The 22,173-nt window shown below is 60.6% G+C and overlaps 1 protein-coding gene across 9 annotated transcripts; it reads left to right on the forward strand.

Moving 5' to 3' along the window:
- The first annotated feature begins 311 nt into the window (after positions 1-311).
- KDM6B (lysine demethylase 6B) lies at positions 312-22,120 on the forward strand. Of its 9 annotated transcripts, XM_055102007.2 has the most exons (24): positions 4,482-4,666; positions 7,213-7,331; positions 12,204-12,323; positions 12,617-12,759; positions 12,853-12,994; positions 13,175-13,273; positions 13,381-13,600; positions 13,703-13,795; positions 13,882-14,043; positions 14,127-14,327; positions 14,416-14,763; positions 14,857-17,042; positions 17,135-17,261; positions 17,386-17,491; positions 18,336-18,541; positions 18,645-18,709; positions 18,794-18,865; positions 18,963-19,111; positions 19,266-19,380; positions 19,464-19,651; positions 19,810-19,951; positions 20,315-20,441; positions 20,525-20,695; positions 20,813-22,120. In XM_055102007.2, the coding sequence occupies exons 5-24, from the start codon at positions 12,858-12,860 to the stop codon at positions 20,834-20,836; spliced, it is 4,938 nt and encodes a 1,645-aa protein (XP_054957982.2). In that variant the 5' UTR covers positions 4,482-4,666; positions 7,213-7,331; positions 12,204-12,323; positions 12,617-12,759; positions 12,853-12,857; the 3' UTR covers positions 20,837-22,120. The 9 variants fall into 9 exon arrangements, with proteins under 9 accessions (XP_054957978.2, XP_054957982.2, XP_063455008.1 ...); XM_063598938.1 differs by having other exon boundaries at positions 20,525-22,120; XM_063598939.1 differs by lacking the exons at positions 4,482-4,666; positions 7,213-7,331 and adding an exon at positions 9,225-9,346.
- The last annotated feature ends 53 nt before the right edge of the window (positions 22,121-22,173 follow it).

Below are 22,173 nucleotides of genomic sequence, written 5' to 3' on the forward strand. Positions count from 1 at the left end.
GGCAGGGCGGAGCCGCCTGAAGAGGCTGTGGCTTAAGTCTCCGGGCAGGACTTCAGTGGGTGGGGCGGGGCTTACCTTAGAAGGGCGCGTGATCCAAATGAGTAGGGATTTGTCAGGCAGGGATCAGGGCTGAACCCCGTACACTGCACCCTGAAGCCCGCACCCTGAAGCCCGCACCCCGCACCCGGCATCCTAGCCGGCACCCGCCCTGAGGCGAGCGGGACCGGCAGAAGACGGGGCGGAGCCGGAGAGGGGGACTAGAGCGCGAGGAGGGGCGGGACCACAAGGGGGCGGGGCTGGGGAGCGGGGGTGCGGGTGTTTGTGTTGGAAAATCCAACTGCGCCACTGGGCGGAGCGGCCCCCCCAGCCCCGGCCTGGGAGAAGGGGGGGCCGCTCGACCCCCTGGGATACCTTGGGGAGCCTGAACACCTAGGACCCCCCCCCCCAGAACCAGGTAACGGGGAGCCGCGAGGACGTCTGTAAAGAGGGAAACCCTCTCCTTGCAGCAGGGCAGGACGCCTGAGTCTCTGGAGGGGTAGAGCTGGGGATGGACGTTTGGGTCTTGGGAAGGGCACTGGGAAGAAGACTGGGGCGAAGGTCATGGGTCCCCTAGAAGAGAGTACGGCGGGGAAGGAGGAAGAACTGGGAGGCAGATGTCTCAGGTTCCAAATGTCCAGAGGGGCCTGAAAGGACTCCCCGTTCCCCTTGGGCTGGGATTCCCCTTCCCGACTCCAGGGCGGGGCGGGGCGCGGCGGTCCTTACTGAAGGGCAGGACTAAAGGGCAGAGTTTGCAGACAGGTCAATGCCATGGCCCAGTAAGGTCAGATGTGGTCAGACTTGGGTGTGTCCCGGTCCCAGGGCTACTTTAAGTCTCCCTCCAGTTCTCTGCACGGGTGAGGTGTAGAAGCCTCAGCCTGACCTTCCCACCAGCGGCCCCGAGAGCTTCCCAGCGGTAGCCTTCGCCTTCTTCCCACCCCCCCTCCCCCACACTGCGCCTCCCTTTCACTCCGTCTCGCCCCGCTAGCCTCCTCATCCCTAGTCCTTCTCCCACTCCGCCGTTCCCGAACCCTAGCGCGCCCCGCACGGCTTCTCGGTGCGGAGCCTTCCCAACGTAGCCAGAAGATGGCGAGGGCGAGACGCACCCAGGCGGGTGGGGGATGTGACCGTGAAAGTAGCTGAAGCCCCCCGCCCCGGTCCGAGGGAAAGGTAGGCTGAGGCCCCCACTTGACTTCCTGTGATCTGGGCCCCCTCACAGGAAATTGTGGGCAGGAGGTCGCAGCGCAGAAGACGGGGAGGGGGCTGGGGACTCAATCTCCGCCTCTCCCGGCTGGGGTAAATAGTGGGGAGGGGGGCACGCGGGGTGGTTGCTAAGCGACGTAGATTCGCTTCCTGTTTGCTGCAGCTTATGTTGTGACACTGGTGGGGGTTAGAGAGAGCGGAGGGCCTGAAGACTGTGGGGAAGGCCGAGGGCAGGACGCCTGGTTCCCGGGACAGGAAGAGCCCTGGGAGGAAGGCGGGGAGGTAGCGAGCTGCGCCGCGACCGAAGGGGACTCGGCGGTTGTCCGGAGGGGGGTAGGGACCGAGGCGCAGCGTTCACCTCGGCTCCTCTTCCCTCCCCTGGGTTGCTTGTCCTGTTGCCAGAGTAACTGGAGGGCGAGACTTGGGAGTCGGATTCCCGAACTCTCCCGTCCGCCCAATCCGCTCCGGCGGTCGGCCCTGACGCCAGGGCCCTGGCAGCCAATGGGGAAGGGGGATGATAGCGACAGGAAAGGGAGAGGGGAGGGGCAGCGGCGGAGGCTGGGAGGCAGCAGCTGCCTGGGACCCGCACGTGCACTCCCACACGCTCGCGCCCACCCCCCGCCCTGCGCCGCACGCGCCCGAGCACCCCCTTGCGCCTGCGTGGCGAGCCGGGCGCCCCCCTCCCCTCGTGGAGTCTGTGTAAAGCCGCCTGAGGCTGCGCTCTTCAGCCTCTGGGGACCCACACGTCTCGGTCGGTCTGCACCGTTTCGCGGGTCGCGACCATAATGCCCAACCTGGCTCGGGAGGGCCGACTACCTGTTCCCCACCTCCCCCCAGCTGGCGCCCCACACTCCCAGGTGGGCTGGGCGGAGCTGTGGTTTCCGGCCCCATCTGCTCGGCCGCTGCCTTCCCGGGCTCTGGCTTAAGTTGCTTTCCCAAGAGAAAGCGAGCGGGTACCAGCGCCCCTTCCCAAGGCTTCTCCCGCCTGGGCCCAGCTGCTGTTGGTGGTGGAGGAGGGCACTGCGGGGAAGCCCCGGACGGCCCAGGTGATTCTTCTGGGCCATCACGCCCCTTCTTCGCGTGAATTCCTGCTCTTTGATGTGCACCAAAACCCTTCCCATTCCTAACGTTTCCTCCTCGTTCGCCCCGGCGTTCTTTGCACCTCCCTCGGCTCCTTTCGGGCTGTCTGTCCCTGTCTCCACTCGTCCTTCTCCGCTTCTCCCGGTTATATAACTCTTCGTCTCGCCGTGTCCTGGTTTCAACTCCACAGACTCCGCCCTGGAACAGCGCGGGGAGGGGCGGGAGAGTTGGGGACCCAGACAGATTCCGGCTGGCGGCCGGCTGGGGCACGGGGGATCCTGCAGATGGAAGACGGAGCCCCGCGGGACCCGGTGCCCCCGTCCCCGCCTGCCGGCCCCCACCGAGATCTCGCCCAGGAGAGAGAAGGCACAGTATCTCCGAGGGGCGTGTCGGGCCGACTCCCGTCAGAAATGTGGGTTGGGAGGTCAGGGCTGCAGGCGGAGAGGAGGAGACAGGCAAGAGGCCTGAGTCCCTGGGATTGGAGTCGTATTAGGGGTAAAAGAGATAAGGACGCCTGGGTTTCTTCTTATGTCTCCTTTTTGGGTTCCCAGAATTCCTAAGGGTGTTTCCAGGAAGCTTAGCCAGCACACCCACTCCGCCCCGTAGGGGTCAAAGGTCTGTGTTAGAGGTGGCCTGGGATGATGTCACTAGTGCACGTGCCCCGGGATGGTTGCCAGGCAATGAGGCTTCCTCCCCCTTCTATTCCCTCCCACCTCTGCCCCGAGTCCAGTTCCAGTCCCGTGCCATCTCTTTCCCCTCTCCCTTCCCGTGGTCTTAGCATCCTGCAGGTGGGAAACCCCGGCCTGGAGTTTTGTGAGGGGGAGGGGCACGGGTGTGGTGTGGCTGAAAGACTTTGCCCCTTTGCTGGGCTGAGGGAGCCTTGGGTCACTTTTCCCTAGATTGGCACAGAAGAGCTTCCCCTCCAAGGCTCCGCCCCCATAGAAAAAGCTACCTAGCCGTCATTTTACTTTCCCACCTGCTGCATGGCCAAGTGTCCTATTGCCCCCTTCCCCAGATTGATTTGAAGTGGGAGTGGTTGAAAGACGGAAGAGTTGTGTGTAGTATGGGGGGGGGGGTTCACTACACACCAGCTTATCCCTGAAATCCCCTTAATGGCACACCCCCATCTGCAAACAATGAAAGGAAAAGGGTCAAGAAACAGTATTAGGCTGAAAAGTCAGGGTCTTTATTGTGTGTATGCGGGTGAATCGGTTTGTAGCCTCTCACTTGGTGGAGGGGGACTCAGTTGATTGCTATGGTTGTTCTTCTCTATTAAGTCCCAGGGTTGGTGATGGTATTGGAATGAATCGGTTTGTGCTTTTATGTACCTTAGAGCTTGGACTGTCAGATCAGACCTGGATTCTAATTCTAGCTTTGTCACTTAGTGGCTACTAGGACTTGGAGAGGTCAGAACCTCTCTGAGCTTCGTATGTTAATCTTGAACATTTAAATATCAACACCTACCTTGAAGGCCGCTGGGAGGAAAAAAATGAGATAATTTGTGCAAATCACTTAGCACAGTGCCTGGCACAGAATGAACACAGAATGAGTGCTTGTTGTTATGAAATACTTTTATTATTAAATGGTGTTAGTTACTAGTTTATTATTATTGCTGTGGGTCTGCTCCAAACCAGCGGTAACCCTAGGAGTTTGTTAAGGGGGAGTGGATAGTTTGTGTTAATTTGGAGATTGGGGTTAGGGGGCTGGGGATTAGCTTCAACTGCTTTGTGCATTTTATTTGATGAAGGCTTTAGGCAGATTTGTATTGCTTTCTTTAGGATTATTTTTTTTCCTCTTGGAGAAGAAATAGCTAAGACTATTCCGTGGGCCTTGAAAATAAAATAATTGTATTATGGTTCTTGATTTTGAAGCAAGACCCCAGCCCCCTCCCGTGTTGATCTCTGGAGCCTTTCATTTTGCAGAGGGACTCCACAGTTTCTCTTGTGGGGACAGGGCTAGGCTGAGGGGTGTGTAAAAGGTTGGGGTGGGTGGGTGGAGAGAGACTAGTGCTGGGGGCTGGGGGGGCGGGTAGTTAAAGGAAGAGACCGGAAGGGAGGAGGAGGGAGCCTGCTGGTGGGGAGGGAGGGAGGGGAGGAGGAGGTGGAGGAGGAGGAGGAGGAGGAGGGAGGGGGTTGGGGAGAGCCTGCTACAGTTCTTTGTTTGACTCCGGGACTCAGGGACGGGGAGGAGGAGGGAGGGAGGCAGAGGCTGCAAGCGCTGGGGCAGGCCCAGGAGGCAGAGGAGGGACCGTCTCCCCCGCCCCCCCAGCCCCCACTCCCCCCCCTGCTGCTTCCCCCCCTCCCTACCCGGACTCCGGGGGCACCGCCGGGGGACAGACACCCAGCAGGTAACCCCGGCCTGGCTCGCCCTCCCCTCTCTGATTTTCCTCCACACCTTCCCGGATGACCCCTTTTCCCCTTTCCGCCTCCCCGTTTCTCCCCGGCCTTGCCTCTTTTCCCTGGCCTTCCTTGTTCCATCGCCCCCACTTGGGCTTGTCGCCCGCTGGCCGCGCCGGCGTCTCGTGCAGCCTGATTCCCTTCTCGCCCGACAGCCTGTGCGCCCTAGGTCTGCCCAGGACACCTTTTGGGGCTCTGTCTGGCTGCTGCTTTGGGCTCTTGCTTCCCTTCCGACCTGTCCCCTGGGGCTGTCGGGGAGGAGGGAGTCCCTGCCTTTTCTTGCTCCCCCCCAGTTCCCCGCCTCCCCAACTCTGGCCCCCTTTCTCCTTCTAGCAGTCTCTAGGGGTGGGGAGAGAACCGGAATTTAGGGGGCCCCCTGGAGGGGCAAGGGGCTGTGAGTCGCTGGGGAAAGGGTCTGTGAGTGTGTGTAGGGTGGGGGTGGGGGGGCAGTTAGAGACCTGGCTGCCTCTCCGTTGTCCCTTTAAATGGCCCTCACATTTCTGGGGACTTATGGGGGGGAGGTGGCAAGCCGCCTGCCTGGGGGGCAGGGCCCTTGGTTCGTCCACACAATCAGGGGTGGTAATGATTTAAAGGGACAGCCTCGGTGTGGCCGCTGCCACCCTGCGCCGGCGGGAGGGGGAGCCGGCAGGCCATGTCTGGGGAGGCTTGGCTGGTGAGCAGGGCATTTGAGGCTGAGTCTGTTGCTGGGCCTGCCAGGTCTGGGACAGTGCTGCGGCTGGGAAGGTGCAATGAGGGGTAACAGCCTGCCTGGGGGGTACACAGCCTGGGCTTTTTCCAGGGCCCCACCTTTGGGTCCACCGACTCCTTGGCCAAGAATCCTTGAGTCCAAACTATGGAGTCTGTCGGCCACCAGGTGAGGGGCCACCGGCTGGTCTGCAGGTCAGGGGTCTGGCCTGGGCACTTTGGAGCTGGCACTTCAGCTTCCCCTTTTGTTGTTTGGCTCTGTGCACAAGAAAGCCCCAGCCCCTCCCCCAGCCCAGCTCCCCCTTCCCGTCCACATGCCCCCCCCCCCCCCCCCCCACACACACACAAACACACACACCCCAGCTGTTGGACAGATGAATTACAGCCTCCGGCTTGGGGCCAGGGCTGGTGAGGGATTAAAGCTCTGGGGCTGGCCCTTTAAATGGCTGTTAGCCCCTCCCCCACTCTGTTGTCCAGACACCCCTCACACACTCTCTGACCCCCTAGGCTTACCCCTCACTCCTCCTCTTGGTCTGTCCTAAAGTCTGCCCACTCTGCTCTCGACTAGCCCTTTCCTAGTCCCTCCCCCAGCGCAACCGCAGAACACAGATGCCACAGAATATAGATACACACTCTCTGCTCCCAGGTTGTGAGCCTCCCTGTCCTGGAGAGTTCTAGCCTGAAGCTCCCTTCCCGAGCAGAAGGGCCTTGCCTGCCTGACCTCTGCCACCTACAGCTGACCACTACCCTGGCTCAGGAAGGAGGCCTTGGTGGGTCACAAATAGCACCTCCCTGGGGGCAGTGTCATCAGCAGCCACAGAAGCTTGCGGAACATTGCATCATGGAGACTGGGGGCTAGAGGCCTGAGTCTCTGAGGCAAGGGGAAGGATGGGGGCCGGAAGGCTAGGGAATATAGAGATTAGATTGGGACCCCAAGTGTTTGGGTCCATAAGGGCAGAGAACTGTGATTAAGGGAGCAGAAAACATAGGTCCCTGAGGAGCGAGTCTGAGGTGAGGGCCAACTTAGCTCTGACCCCTGATGGACACCTGATTCTTGGCCTTGGACTTATGCTAAAAGACCTAGCTTCTTGTCTATGAGGGTTGGGAAGGGAGTGGGCCTGTATCACCTTCTTAGGCCACATAAGAGGAAGGAGGTGATGGGGAAACAGGATATTGCCTTGGGGTTAGCAGGGAGGGGAGGCTTGCAGTGGAGGCTACTTCCAGGCTTAGGCCCAGAGTCAGAGTTCTTGCAGGGGAGGATGGCCCCTCCCTGTTGGGCCCGTTCATCTAGTCTGGCTACCTGTGCTGCTAGCCAAGACCTGCCTGCACCCGCCTGGGGGAAGAAGAGGGGGCAGAGTCCAGAGGGTGGGGTTGACTGTCTGGTGTCTTGATAAGGTTGGAGAGGACACAGAGCTGAAGGAAGAGGGTCTGCATGCCCTGGTGCTAGGACTCAGGCTGGCTTGTGTACAGATGTCAGGGCAGCTGGGGCGACTCGGGCCAGGGAGTCTCAGCAGGAGGGTCCTGTCAGAAGAGGGATCACGGGTTTGGGGTCTACTGTAGACTTACTCAGATGCCATATCGTGGCCCCTTACCAACTGATCGAGCCTGCTTCCCAAAGGGGAAGGTTGGATGACCACTTTGGGGATGGCTTTTTCTGGTTGCCATGGAAACAAGATTCTCCCATCATATCTGACCACCAGAGCCAGGTTTCTCCTTAATGAGGGGGGCAGGGAGCCCAGGAAAATTCTCCATCCTGGAAGACCCCCACCTCTAACTGACTTTTTTCTTTTAGGTTCCCCCCAGGGCAACATGCCAGCCCCGTAGCACTGCCCACCCCACCCACTGTGGTCTGTTGTACCCCACTGCTGGGGTGGTGGTTCCAATGAGACAGGGCACACCAAGCTCCATCTGGTAAGTCCTGTCTGAGTGACCCTCTCTCCTCAGCAGTCTAACTCTGCACCACATGGTTGGAGATGCTCGGTATGATCTGGATCATGCCCACTCTTCAGAATGGTCCAGTCCAATTCTAAGCACCCCACCATGTGGTGCTTGAGTGGTTCAGCCCTCCTGGTTTATGGACCTCCCTTCTATCTCCTATAAATGGTTCAGCCCTGTACTTCACCAGCCTCTCCACTACTACCAAAAAATCTTTTCCCCACTATCTCCCTAGTGCTACAACTCAGTTGCTTATTGAAATGAAGAGGGAGTTTGCAAGCTGAAAATGGATATGAGCTACCCTGGAGGAATTTTTTCTTGGTAGGGAAAGGGCTTTGTCCCTATAGGAGTTGTTGAACACCCTGGCTTTTGGAGGGTGTTCAGAATTTATTTGGGGAGATACTGGAGATCACTGCCAGCCACAGCAGTCTTGGCATTTCACCTTCCCTTCCAGATCTCTTTCAGTCCCATTCTCTCCCCACTGCACTATAGCATTTGCCCCCATACCTAAGTCTTACTCTTCTGCTTCCCTCTCTCCTTCTGTCAGTTCTCTGCCTGAGGCCCTGCTTTATTTCCCATTCCTTTGTAGGAGAAAAGGGAAGATAATCCCTAAGCCAGGGGCTTAAGTTCTCTCTGTGTTGTTCTTCCTCATTACATATGGGGTTTCTGGAGTGGGACTGTTTTCTTCTATGTGTCTCTCACTATTTTGCTTGATGTTTTGCACATTGGGGTGCATGGTGGATTTGTGTTGAATAATGTTAACTGAATGAGCTTCATTATGAAGAACCTGTGACTTCTGAGATTTGCTGCACAGCCTCCTACTTTCTCCTCTAGAGGACGTGAGACATTGGGGATGGTAACATGGGTAGAGCTGACAGGAAGGTTGACCCAGGAGATGGCCTGTGAGGATAAAACCAAGGGAGGGAGAGTAGGACAGAGGCAGTACATAAGAGTGGTAAGAATGTGGCTCTGGAAAGAAGCCTAGCTCTTTCATTCTTCACTTGCAGAATGACTTTGGCCAAGTCACCTAGCCTCTCTGGGCCTCAATTTCCTCATCTGTAAAATGGGGGTAATCAGAGTACCTCCTATGGCAGGTTTTGGGGAGGAGTAAAAGAAATGCTTGTAAAATACTTAATACAGTGCCTGGCATGTAACAAATATTCACGAAATGCTAGCAGTTATCACCACAGTGGGAGCCACAGGGAGCTCTGAGGATAAGCAGGGATGTCGAGGGATGGGACAGAACTTGATTGAAGGCAGACAGACCTCCAAATTCTTGACTCAGACAGAATGATCACTGATCCAGCGAGACGTCAGGATCGAGAGGAGTGTAGCAAGGAGTCAGGAGGGTGGGCCTGCGCCAGTGTCGCCCCGACTCTGTTCAGTAACATGAAGGCAAACACAGAAGGGCATGTGCGGAGACACACGTGATCACGCTAGTGATGCAGAGGCAGACCCAGACAAAAGACCGAGACAGGAGCTAGGCAGACACACAGACAGAGACAGCCCCGCGGAGTCATGTAGACAGGGATAATGACAGGAACGCGTCAGACACAGGCACAGAGGGAGACAAGATGAACAGATACGCAGGTGCACGCGGAGACAGACACCGGGACCCACGCACAGCCGACCGTGTCAGACAGACTGGTGAACACAGCGCCCAGTCAGAGGCAGACACAAGGCCTGCAGTGACACATAGCGGGCCGGGGCCGGCACCGTCACTCCTCGGTGGGGGGCGGGGAGGGGCCGGCAGCCGGGGGAAGGCTGGGGAAGGGAATCCCGGGCGGGCGGCCTGCCCGGGTGGCTGAGTCACAGCGGAGCCTCAGCCGGCGGCCCTCCCCTCCGCCTCCCCCTCCCCCAGGTAAGAAGCGAGCGTGTAACCCCTCGCTTCCACCAGGCGTGATGAGGACGGGCAGGGAGCGGGTTGCGACGAGGGTCCTGGACCGCCCCACCTCGGCGCGCGCGCAGCATGCCCGCTGATTGCCGGCTAGGTAAAACCCTATCTGCGGGCTCTTGTCTCTGGCCGTCACGTGAGTTTGCGTGCGCACTTCAGGCCTCTTACCACGCGTCCCGCGCGGCTGCGGCGCTGCGCGGAGGGGCTCCTCGGCTCAAGCCCAGAGAGAGTTAAGTGGGTGTGATTGATGGAGTGTTCTCTCTTGGGGCTCCAGCGGGGGCGGGGGGTAGGGGGTCGGTTAAAGTCCCGAGTCCAGGGCCCGGATGGAGGGGGCGGAGCTGGGCTTTGCCGGGAGTGCCCGGATGGAGAGGGTGTGGCCTCGGCGGGAGCGGAATTAACCCTTTCAGAGCCCCTGGCTCCCGAGGTTGTGGGTCGGGTCGGGAGAGGCTGGAATGTCTGCCTCAGAAGTATATCGATCTCCCAGCCTGGCTCTGGCCGCGTGCGTCTACCTCTCGCCTGTCTTCGAGGAGTCTGTGGGTGTCAGTCTTTGTGCCTGTCCGTGGTTCCCTTCCCTTGGTTAGTATGGACACCGGGAGTCAGGGAGGGCTATTCTTGCCCCAGAGCGAGAGTGGAGGTGAGAGTGGAGCGCGAGCTGGCGGCGACTGGGGAACAGGTGCAAGCGCCGCGTCGGGGCTGCCCGGCACGGGGAGGGGCCATCGTGGGGGAAGACGAGAGGGGAAATTCCGCGGGACCGGTGGTGAGCCGGTGTGTGGGCTGAGGAGTTGTGTCTGCCTCTGACTGTGTGTCTGTGTGTGTTCAGGGAGGCGGGGGCTGAGTCAGTGGGAAGAGGGGAAGGTTTTCTGGGTGACTCACGCTCCCCCACCCCAAGCCTGAATCAGACCCCGAGGGAGGGCTTTGTACGGGGGAGGGGGGCGAGTGAGGAGTCCAGCGCCTGGGTCCCGGGTGCGGACAAGGATCCGAGGTGGCTGGCGAGAATGAGTGTGTGTTTAGTGTACAGGAAGTTTTGTCTTCAAGTGAGGGCTTTGTATTCTTGGGTGCTGGCGTGGGGCTTTGTGGATAAAGGTGGAAGAGCAGGGGGCTGGAGGGACGGCACTCACTGACTTAGGGAAAGCTGAGTCAGTTCCCCGTGGGAAAGGGGAAGTGGCAGAGGGGAAGTGTCATCATCGCCGAAGGGGAAGCTGCCTTTCCTGGTAACTGGCGGCGCTCTCGGGACCACTTCCCAAGCAGGCATCTGCCCCTCTGTTGTCTGGTTCCCCGGCTCCCCCTCCACGTCTGGTTCTTGGGTCTCCTCCCCGCCCCTGCCTCGGTATTCGGGTGGGGGCAGTCAGGGAGGGCCATACTTGACCACAGTTCAGCGCCGTACCTGGCTTGGTTACTGATGGAAAGGATGCTGCCTCTAGTGAGGAGAGAGTTCTGACAGTAATACCACGTGAATCGCGGAGAGGGTCCGCGGGGCCCAAGCGACCACAAGGGCTTGGCGGAGAGTGGCACGCAGGGACCTGTAGGGTCCAAGCGCTTCCATGCAAACAAACGACCTTGCCCCTTCGGGAAGGAAGGCTCTTTTCACCAGAAACCCGTCTGCCCTTGTGGGCTGGGTGGAAATTTCCCCACAGCGCAGACTTCTCTCAACGAACGCGAACTTTCCAGCCACCCCCAGCCCCTCGTCGCGCACTCTCCCCCGGCTTCCTGCCCGGCGCTCGCTCCAGCTGGAGCGCTGGCCCCGCCCCCGCGGCTTTGTACTCGACACTCGCCTCTCGCTGCTCTTTGTACTCTAGACTCTCAATGGACCGATCCCGGCAGCTGAGCCGGCTCCCTACCTGCGGGGACGCCGGGTAGGCAAGGAGGAGGCGCGGGGACGCAGCTCCTGGGCTCAGAGAGGCGAGAAGGAAGAGCTGGGGCTAAAGGGAAGGTGCCCAGGAGAGGGGAGCGCTGTGCCAGTCGGGGGTCCAGTCGGCCCCAAAGCGAAAGGGTGGGGGGGGCGTGAAGGAGGAAGTGAAACGAGTTCTGGGTTCTTTAAGGGAGTGGGTGGTGAGAGTGGGACAAGGGTGATGTCACTGCTTGTCGGGCCCCGCCCTCCTCCCTCCCTCAGGACCCCCCCCCCGCCGTACATTTACACACACCGCTTCCGCTGCGCAAGTAGCCACGTCACGGGCAACCCCCGAAATCCCCCCTCCCTTGGGGGGCGGGGGCCACGTGGGCCGTGGGGAACCGCGTGGCCCCGGCGGGGAAGGGCAGAGAGGATACGCGAGCCACGAGAGAGGGGCCACTCGGGACCGCGGTGCGCGACTTCTCGGAAGTTGGGGGACTAAAAGGGGTCTGATTTTGGGGGTCGGTCGGTATTGAAGACCCAGAAAGCCAGGGGAAGTAGAGGACCTGAAGGAACTGGGTATGAGACTGGGGGCTTGGCCAAGGTTTGGGTCGGGGTCAGGCGTTGGGGGTGGAGCGCCGATAGCGGCGCGGACGGGTTTGGGTGCCTTGGAAGTCGCTGTGGCTGGCCAGCCCTAAGCAGTTAATAGGGGCGCTCGGGGTAGGGAGGTCTGTCACTGGGCGAGGTGAAGTGAGGAAGGGGAGGGACGTCTTTTTGGCGTTCTGCATCCGTCTGTCGTCCGTCGGTCTTACGGTGGCCGGGCGCGGGGCTACTCGAGCAGCCTGGCCGTGGCCACCGGCGGCTCTGGGTGCGTTAGGCTTGCGGGTAGCGCCGGCCCCCACGCCGGCTGGAGCATGCGACTAACCGGCCTCATCCGCATGCGTCTTGTCCTGGCTGCTTTCTGGCCCTGACGGCCGGAGTGTCGGATCCTAGATGGGGACCCTAGGTGGGAGCCGCGGGGTCACATCGGGGTCACCCCGGGCTGAGCTCGTCTGACCGGCTCCCGCGCCCCTCCTCCCCCGGCCACCGCTGCCGGGCTCACCTCGCTCCCATTGGTTCCGGCCAGGCTGTTACTGAGGCGGAGACACGGGTGATGATTGGCTTTCTGGGGAGAGAGGAAGTCCTGTGATTGGCCAGATCTCTGGAGCTCGCCGACGCGGTGTGAGGACGCTCCCACGGAGGCCGGGTAAGCGGCCGCTGCGTTTTGGGTTGGCCCGGTGGCTCCGGACGGGAAGCCTGGCAGCGCAGCCACCCCGTCCCTCTGACCGGCCTTTTGGTTCCCTGCCACACACGTCCTGACTCCCAGCCACACTCCTGGGCCTCTAGGGAGTGGTTGGGCCGGGCCTCCCTTTGGGGAAAGCTAAGGCCGGGCCCTTTGCACAAATGACAAATTGGTGGATGCCACAGTCCGCCCATCCCAGCCCCTGGGCCTTGACTGTGTGCTGGCCAGCTCGTCTCACTCCTTTTCCTCCTCTCTAGAATTGGCTGTGAAAGGACTGAGGCAGCCATCTGGGGGTAGCGGGCACTCTTATCAGAGCGGCTGGAGCCGGACCATCGTCCCAGAGAGCTGGGGCAGGGGGCCGTGCCCAATCTCCAGGGCTCCTGGGGCCACTGCTGACCTGGTAAGGGAAACTCTGGGGCCGAGCTGGCTGGATGTACACTGGCAGCTCTGGTTTTGCCTCCAGTAAGAGCATAATTTCTTATCCCCAACTCAGGCTGGATGCATCGGGCAGTGGACCCTCCAGGGGCCCGCGCTGCACGGGAAGCCTTTGCCCTTGGGGGCCTGAGCTGTGCTGGGGCCTGGAGCTCCTGCCCGCCTCATCCCCCTCCTCGTAGCGCATGGCTGCCTGGAGGCAGGTGAGAAGTTGGGGCCCTCTGTCTCCAGGCACACCTCTTTCCATCTCTGTATCCCTCAATCTGTGTCATTCTCCATGGGTTCCTGTCATTCTGTGGGCTTCTGTGCATCAGCCCCCTCCTGCCTAGGTAGGACAAGACTGCTCCTTTTTGCCGTATATAACAGACTCCTTCTCTCTCCAGATGCTCAGCCAGCATTGGGCAGCCCCCGCTTCCTGCTCCCCTACCCCCTTCACATGGCAGTAGTTCTGGGCACCCCAACAAACCATATTATGCTCCAGGGTGAGTGGATATTTGAAGGTTCTGGGAGTGGGAGGTAAGGCTGGGGCCTTGAAAGAGTCCCCTCAAGCCCAACCCCCACCCACACCCCCACCCCTTCTGCTCTGTAGGGCGCCCACTCCAAGACCCCTCCATGGGAAGCTGGAATCCCTGCATGGCTGTGTGCAGGCATTGCTCCGGGAGCCAGCCCAGCCAGGGCTTTGGGAACAGCTTGGGCAACTGTACGAGTCAGAGCACGATAGTGAGGAGGCCACACGCTGCTACCACAGCGCCCTTCGATACGGAGGAAGCTTCGCTGAGCTGGGGCCCCGCATTGGTCGACTGCAGCAGGTAGGAGAAGGCAGGGCGTGGGGGACGGGATTGTACGATTGTGCCTTCTGGCTCAGTGCCCCACCTGACATCTGCCCCTGCCCCGTGTCCCCCCACCCCCAGGCCCAGCTCTGGAACTTTCATACTGGCTCCTGCCAGCACCGAGCCAAGGTCCTGCCCCCACTGGAGCAAGTGTGGAACTTGCTACACCTTGAGGTGAGGCTGGCACTGGGTGGGTTAGGGAGGAGAGCCAGGCTGTGCCTGCACCCGTGCCATTTTCTCTTCTCTCTTTTTGTTCTCAGCACAAACGGAACTATGGAGCCAAGCGGGGAGGTCCCCCGGTGAAGCGAGCTGCTGAACCCCCAGTGGTGCAGCCTGTGCCTCCTGCAGCACTCTCAGGCCCCTCAGGGGAGGAGGGCCTCAGCCCTGGAGGCAAGCGAAGGAGAGGCTGCAACTCTGAACAGGTGTGGGTATAGGGGGGCCAGCAGGCAGTAGGTAGGCAGGACTTGGGCGAGGAATGGGATTCTCACACTCTCTTCTCTCCTAGACTGGCCTTCCCCCAGGGCTGCCACTGCCTCCACCACCATTACCACCACCACCACCACCACCACCACCACCACCACCACCACCCCTGCCTGGCCTGGCCACCAGCCCCCCATTTCAGCTAACCAAGCCAGGGCTGTGGAGTACCCTGCATGGAGATGCCTGGGGCCCAGAGCGCAAGGGTTCAGCACCCCCAGAGCGCCAGGTGAGCCCCTGCCTGTTGCCTTTCACCTCTCACCTACAAGTCCCACGCTCTCTATTCCTCATCCTGCATCCCTGTTTATCTCCTATAGGAGCAGCGGCACTCGCTGCCTCACCCATATCCATACCCAGCTCCAGCGTACACCGCGCACCCCCCTGGCCACCGGCTGGTCCCGGCTGCTCCCCCAGGCCCAGGCCCCCGCCCCCCAGGAGCAGAGAGCCATGGCTGCCTGCCTGCCACCCGTCCCCCCGGAAGTGACCTTAGAGAGAGCAGAGTTCAGAGGTCGCGGATGGACTCCAGCGTTTCACCAGCAGCAACCACCGCCTGCGTGCCTTACGCCCCTTCCCGGCCCCCTGGCCTCCCCGGCACCACCACCAGCAGCAGCAGTAGCAGCAGCAGCAACACTGGTCTCCGGGGCGTGGAGCCGAACCCAGGCATTGTGAGTGACAACTGAGGGTGGAGGGGGGGATGGGTGGAGCTTGTCTTGAGGCAGCCCGAGCAATGCTCCTACCACCCGCTTCTACACTTGCAGCCCGGCGCTGACCATTACCAAACTCCCGCGCTGGAGGTCTCTCACCATGGCCGCCTGGGGCCCTCGGCACACAGCAGTCGGAAACCGTTCTTGGGGGCTCCCGCTGCCACTCCCCACCTATCCCTGCCACCTGGACCTTCCTCACCCCCTCCACCCCCCTGTCCCCGCCTCTTACGCCCCCCACCACCCCCTGCCTGGTTGAAGGGTCCGGCCTGCCGGGCAGCCCGAGAGGATGGAGAGATCTTAGAAGAGCTCCTCTTTGGGACTGAGGGACCCCCCCGCCCTGCCCCACCACCCCTCCCCCATCGCGAGGGCTTCTTGGGGCCTCCGGCCTCCCGCTTTTCTGTGGGCACTCAGGATTCTCACACCCCTCCCACTCCCCCAACCCCAACCACCAGCAGTAGCAACAGCAACAGTGGCAGCCACAGCAGCAGCCCTGCTGGGCCTGTGTCCTTTCCCCCACCACCCTATCTGGCCAGAAGTATAGACCCCCTTCCCCGGCCTCCCAGCCCAGCACAGAACCCCCAGGACCCACCTCTTGTACCCCTGACTCTTGCCCTGCCTCCAGCCCCTCCTTCCTCCTGCCACCAAAATACCTCAGGAAGCTTCAGGCGCCCGGAGAGCCCCCGGCCCAGGGTCTCCTTCCCAAAGACCCCCGAGGTGGGGCCGGGGCCACCCCCAGGCCCCCTGAGTAAAGCCCCCCAGCCTGTGCCGCCCGGGGTTGGGGAGCTGCCTGCCCGAGGCCCTCGACTCTTTGATTTTCCCCCCACTCCGCTGGAGGACCAGTTTGAGGAGCCAGCCGAATTCAAGATCCTACCTGATGGGCTGGCCAACATCATGAAGATGCTGGACGAATCCATTCGCAAGGAAGAGGAACAGCAACAAAACGAAGCAGGCGTGGCCCCCCGACCCCCGCTGAAGGAGCCCTTTGCATCTCTGCAGTCTCCTTTCCCCACCGACACAGCCCCCACCACTACTGCTCCTGCTGTCGCCGTCACCGCCGTCACCACCACCACCACCACCACCACCACGGCCACCCAGGAAGAGGAGAAGAAGCCACCACCAGCCCTACCACCACCACCGCCTCTAGCCAAGTTCCCTCCACCCTCTCAGCCACAGCCACCACCACCCCCACCCCCCAGCCCGGCCAGCCTGCTCAAATCCTTGGCCTCCGTGCTGGAGGGGCAAAAGTACTGTTATCGGGGGACTGGAGCAGCTGTTTCCACCCGGCCTGGGCCCTTGCCCACCACTCAGTATTCCCCTGGCCCCCCATCAGGTGCTACCGCCCCGCCGCCCACCTCAGCGGCCTCTAGCGCCCAGGGCTCCCCACAGCCCTCTGCTTCCTCGTCATCTCAGTTCTCTACCTCAGGCGGGCCCTGGGCCCGGGAGCGCAGGGCGGGCGAAGAGCCAGTCCCGGGCCCCACGACCCCCACCCAACCGCCCCCACCCCTATCTCTGCCCCCTGCTCGCTCTGAGTCTGAGGTGCTAGAAGAGATCAGCCGGGCTTGCGAGACCCTTGTGGAGCGGGTGGGCCGGAGTGCCACTGACCCAGCCGACCCAGTGGACACAGCAGAGCCAGCGGACAGTGGGACTGAGCGACTGCTGCCCCCCGCACAGGCCAAGGAGGAGGCTGGCGGGGTGGCAGCAGTGTCAGGCAGCTGTAAGCGGCGACAGAAGGAGCATCAGAAGGAGCATCGGCGGCACAGGCGGGCCTGTAAGGACAGTGTGGGTCGTCGGCCCCGTGAGGGCAGGGCAAAGGCCAAGGCCAAGGTCCCCAAAGAAAAGAGCCGCCGGGTGCTGGGGAACCTGGACCTGCAGAGCGAGGAGATCCAGGGTCGGGAGAAGTCCCGGCCCGATCTTGGCGGGGCCTCCAAGGCCAAGCCACCCACAGCTCCAGCCCCTCCATCAGCTCCTGCACCTTCTGCCCAGCCCACACCCCCGTCAGCCTCCGTCCCTGGAAAGAAGGCTCGGGAGGAAGCCCCAGGGCCACCGGGTGTCAGCCGGGCCGACATGCTGAAGCTGCGCTCACTTAGTGAGGGGCCCCCCAAGGAGCTGAAGATCCGGCTCATCAAGGTAGAGAGTGGTGACAAGGAGACCTTTATCGCCTCTGAGGTGGAAGAGCGGCGGCTGCGCATGGCAGACCTCACCATCAGCCACTGTGCTGCTGACGTCGTGCGCGCCAGCAGGTGAGTCGGCTGCCTGCTTGCTTGTCCCGGAGACAGGCTCCCTTCTCCCGTCACCCTGATGTTTCTGTCTTCATTCCACTGTCCTCCCGCAGGAATGCCAAGGTGAAAGGGAAGTTTCGAGAGTCCTACCTTTCCCCTGCCCAGTCTGTGAAACCGAAGATCAACACTGAGGAGAAGCTGCCCCGGGAAAAACTCAACCCCCCTACACCCAGCATCTATGTATGTGTGCCACTTGGCCTCAGAACCACCCCTGCCAGAGGGTTCTAAGACAGTGTTGGGGACTGCTGGGGTGCTCTGAGCCTGGGCCAGGGCTCTGACCCCAGCTCTCCTGGTCATGTCTCAGCTGGAGAGCAAACGGGATGCCTTCTCACCTGTCCTGCTGCAGTTCTGTACAGACCCTCGAAATCCCATCACAGTGATCCGTGGCCTGGCGGGCTCCCTGCGGCTCAGTGAGTATGGGGGGCAGAAAGTGTTAGGGAGGGCTACGAGGGTCTGGGGCATGTAGGACCCTCTGAGAAATCCCACACTTGAAGACTCATGACAGTGGCCGTGAGGAGTCCACTGAGTGATGGGTCTGCTGGCCTTGGGCTCTTCTCCCATCTGTCTGTCTCCAGCATTTGGCAAGGGGGAAGGGGCCATAGTCAGGGCCTGATTAGTCATTTCTGAATTTTTTGGTGATTAAGGAAGAGAATAATACAGATTTTAGAAAACCCCTGAAAATCTGTGATGTTGGGGCACTCTCTCAGTCTTTTATTGTGCAGAATTTCAAACACATACAAAATTAGAGAAAGCTGTATAGAAATACAAAGGTCAATCTTGTCTCCTTTATACCTGTATGTTCTCCCTTCCCCACACTGAGTTATTTGAAGCACATTTCAGGCTTTCACTTGACTGAATCTTTAATCTTTAATTGGATCCAATGGTAACTCAAAGAAGCTGCTGTTTTGACTAGACTCCAAATGGGGAAAAAAAGAAGCTGCCATTCATTGAGCACCTACTATGTGTCTGTCAGGTGCGGTGCACATGGCCACGCACACATCTGGGAACACTGGTCTAGGGGCTGAGTCCTTGAGCAGCTGCAGGAGAAAGAGGGCTGGTGAGGATGCAGATAGAGGCCAGCACTCCCAGCTTCCTGTGGGGCTAGGGCTCCTGCCTATTTATTCTGGGCTGAGCTCTGCTAAACCTATGACTACCTTGTCAGAGCCAGAGGAGTAGGAAGGGAAAGGGTCGATTGGGTCCTTGGTCCCTATCCTCTGCCTCTGCCCCGACACCCTGCTCGGCCCTCCCTTCCAGACTTGGGCCTCTTCTCCACCAAGACCCTGGTGGAAGCGAGTGGTGAACACACCGTGGAAGTTCGCACCCAGGTGCAGCAGCCCTCAGATGAGAACTGGGATCTGACAGGCACTCGGCAGATCTGGCCTTGTGAGAGCTCCCGTTCCCACACCACCATTGCCAAGTACGCACAGTACCAGGCCTCATCCTTCCAGGAGTCTCTACAGGTGAGACGAGAACGTGGCCAGAGGCAGGTCCTGGGACGGGGCTGCGGTGGGAGGGCTCTCGAAAGGTCTCTGACCCAGGCCTGCCTACCCTCTGGCTGAACAGGAGGAGAAGGAGAGTGAGGATGAGGAGTCAGAGGAGCCAGACAGCACCACTGGAACCCCTCCTAGGTACTGTGAAGGTGTGCCCCTTCTGTTCCTGCTTCCCTTCCCCTCCCTCTGCTCTCCACCAACCTGTGCTCTTCGCCCCAGCAGCAGCGCACCAGACCCGAAGAACCATCACATCATCAAGTTTGGCACCAACATCGACTTGTCTGATGCTAAGCGGTCAGTGGGGCTGAGGCCAGGGAAGTTGGGGCAGGAGTGCTGCTAGGCCTCGTGGCGGGGGCGGGGTGTAGCCTCTCGTCGCACTTCCGCACCGCAGGTGGAAGCCCCAGCTGCAGGAGCTGCTGAAGCTGCCCGCCTTCATGCGGGTAACATCCACGGGCAACATGCTGAGCCACGTGGGCCACACCATCCTGGGCATGAACACGGTGCAGCTGTACATGAAGGTGCCCGGCAGCCGAACGCCAGGTGCGCTCCACGCCTGTGCGCGCTGATGCGGGAAGCGCGAGAGGAGGGGCTGGCGGCGGCGCTCAGCCGTCAGCCAATGAGGGCAGAGGGCGGGGCTGTCGGGGATCGCAGTTCCGACCTGGCCAGCCATGCCGTTCTCTGTCGACCCCTGCAGGCCACCAGGAGAATAACAACTTCTGCTCCGTCAACATCAACATTGGCCCAGGCGACTGCGAGTGGTTCGCGGTGCACGAGCACTACTGGGAGACCATCAGCGCCTTCTGTGATCGGTGCGTGCCGTCCTGCGCAAGTCAGACTGCCGCGTCCCCGCCCTCGGTCCCCAGTTCCCACCTGACCTGTGGCCACCCCGCAGGCACGGCGTGGACTACTTGACGGGTTCCTGGTGGCCAATCCTGGATGATCTCTATGCATCCAATATCCCTGTGTACCGCTTCGTGCAGCGACCCGGAGACCTCGTGTGGATTAATGCGGGGACTGTGCACTGGGTGCAGGCCACCGGCTGGTGCAACAACATTGCCTGGAACGTGGGGCCCCTCACCGGTGAGAGGGTGGGGCAGGTGTTGGCGTGGTGTGGCGCCTCAGCGGCAAGGGCCTGGGAGGCTGGGGCTTGGAGAGCCGCCAGCAGTGAGGGAAGGGGCTTGGGCCTAGGTGTCTGGGGGCTGTTTGAGAGTCCTGTTGTGATCGCCTTTGGCTCGCAGCCTATCAGTACCAGCTGGCCCTGGAACGATACGAGTGGAATGAGGTGAAGAACGTCAAATCCATCGTGCCCATGATTCACGTGTCATGGAACGTGGCTCGCACGGTCAAAATCAGCGACCCCGACTTGTTCAAGATGATCAAGTGAGGACCCTATTTGGGTGGGAGCCCACCTCCACTGACTGGTCCCTGTTCTTGTTCTTCCTGCCTGACTCCACCCCATTCTTACCTCTCTCCATCCTTGTCTGCCTGTGCCCCGAGTGTTACTGTGTTGGGGAGGCTAACTAGGTCCTTGCTGTCATGACCTTTTCTAGTGGTCCAAATAGACAAAAGCCACAGGAAACTTCGCCTATAACAGATGCCCAGGACAGAGGATGTGACCTAGACATGAAGCGGGGAGGCCCCTAGGGGAGGGCCCTGGGGCTGCCCACCCCTCTGCTCTTGCTCCAGCCCTGCCCCAGGCCTCCTCCTTGCCGGTGGTCTCAACACAACCCCACTGCTCCCCAGGTTCTGCCTGCTGCAGTCCATGAAGCACTGCCAGGTGCAACGCGAGAGCCTGGTGCGGGCAGGGAAGAAAATCGCTTACCAGGGCCGTGTCAAGGACGAGCCAGCCTACTACTGCAACGAGTGCGATGTGAGTGGGCCGGCTCTGCTGCTCTCCCTGAGTGTCCACAGTGGCCCTCCCTCCCCCTGACTGCACTGTCCTCCCTGCCCCAGGTGGAGGTGTTTAACATCCTGTTCGTGACAAGTGAGAATGGCAGCCGCAACACGTACCTGGTACACTGCGAGGGCTGTGCCCGGCGCCGCAGCGCAGGCCTGCAGGGCGTGGTGGTGCTGGAGCAGTACCGCACTGAGGAGCTGGCTCAGGCCTACGACGCCTTCACGCTGGTGAGGGCCCGGCGGGCGCGCGGGCAGCGGAGGAGGGCACTGGGGCAGGCTGCAGGGACGGGCTTCGGGAGCCCGGCCGCGCCTTTCCCTGAGCCCCCGCCGGCTTTCTCCCCCCAGGCCCCAGCCAGCACGTCGCGATGAGGCCGGACGCCCCGCCCGCCTGCCTGCCCGCGCAAGGCGCCGCGGGGCCACCAGCACATGCCTGGGCTGGACCTAGGTCCCGCCTGTGGCCGAGAAGGGGGTCGGGCCCAGCCCTTCCACCCCATTGGCAGCTCCCCTCACTTAATTTATTAAGAAAAACTTTTTTTTTTTTTTTTTTTTTTTTAGCAAATATGAGGAAAAAAGGAAAAAAAATGGGAGACGGGGGAGGGGGCTGGCAGCCCCTCGCCCACCAGCGCCTCCCCTCACCGACTTTGGCCTTTTTAGCAACAGACACAAGGACCAGGCTCCGGCGGCGGCGGGGGTCACATACGGGTTCCCTCACCCTGCCAGCCGCCCGCCCGCCCGGCGCAGATGCACGCGGCTCGTGTATGTACATAGACGTTACGGCAGCCGAGGTTTTTAATGAGATTCTTTCTATGGGCTTTACCCCTCCCCCGGAACCTCCTTTTTTACTTCCAATGCTAGCTGTGACCCCTGTACATGTCTCTTTATTCACTTGGTTATGATTTGTAATTTTTGTTCTTTTCTTGTTTTTTTGTTTTTAATTTATAACAGTCCCACTCACCTCTATTTATTCATTTTTGGGAAAACCCGACCTCCCACACCCCCAAGCCATCCTGCCCGCCCCTCCAGGGACCGCCCGTCGCCGGGCTCTCCCCGCGCCCCAGTGTGTGTCCGGGCCCGGCCCGACCGTCTCCACCCGTCCGCCCGCGGCTCCAGCCGGGTTCTCATGGTGCTCAAACCCGCTCCCCTCCCCTACGTCCTGCACTTTCTCGGACCAGTCCCCCCACTCCCGACCCGACCCCAGCCCCACCTGAGGGTGAGCAACTCCTGTACTGTAGGGGAAGAAGTGGGAACTGAAATGGTATTTTGTAAAAAAAATAAATAAAATAAAAAAAATTAAAGGTTTTAAAGAAAGAACTATGAGGAAAAGGAACCCCGTCCTTCCCAGCCCCGGCCAACTTTAAAAAACACAGACCTTCACCTCCACCCCCTTTTCTTTTTAAGTGTGAAACAACCCAGGGCCAGGGCCTCACTGGGGCAGGGACACCCCGGGGTGAGTTTCTCTGGGGCTTTATTTTCGTTTTGTTGGTTGTTTTTTCTCCACGCTGGGGCTGCGGAGGGGTGGGGGGTTTACAGTCCCGCACCCTCGCACTGCACTGTCTCTCTGCCCCAGGGGCAGAGGGGTCTTCCCAACCCTACCCCTATTTTCGGTGATTTTTGTGTGAGAATATTAATATTAAAAATAAACGGAGAAAAAAATCCTGTTTCGCTAACGGCTGGTGGTAGCAGGTTGAGTACCGGGAGGGCTGCAA

This window comes from Pan paniscus, chromosome 19, assembly GCF_029289425.2.
Source record: "Pan paniscus chromosome 19, NHGRI_mPanPan1-v2.0_pri, whole genome shotgun sequence".
Lineage (NCBI taxonomy): Eukaryota > Metazoa > Chordata > Mammalia > Primates > Hominidae > Pan > Pan paniscus.

Excerpts from the sequence above, each read along its gene's own strand:
- KDM6B (XM_055102003.2), top strand. The coding sequence starts at position 12,858 with ATGCATCGGGCAGTGGACCCTCCAGGGGCCCGCGCTGCACGGGAAGCC. Across the intron at positions 18,542-18,644 it reads CCTTCCAGGAGTCTCTACAG|GAGGAGAAGGAGAGTGAGGA; the intron begins GTGAGACGAGAA and ends CTGGCTGAACAG. Across the intron at positions 18,710-18,793 it reads ACCACTGGAACCCCTCCTAG|CAGCGCACCAGACCCGAAGA; the intron begins GTACTGTGAAGG and ends TCGCCCCAGCAG.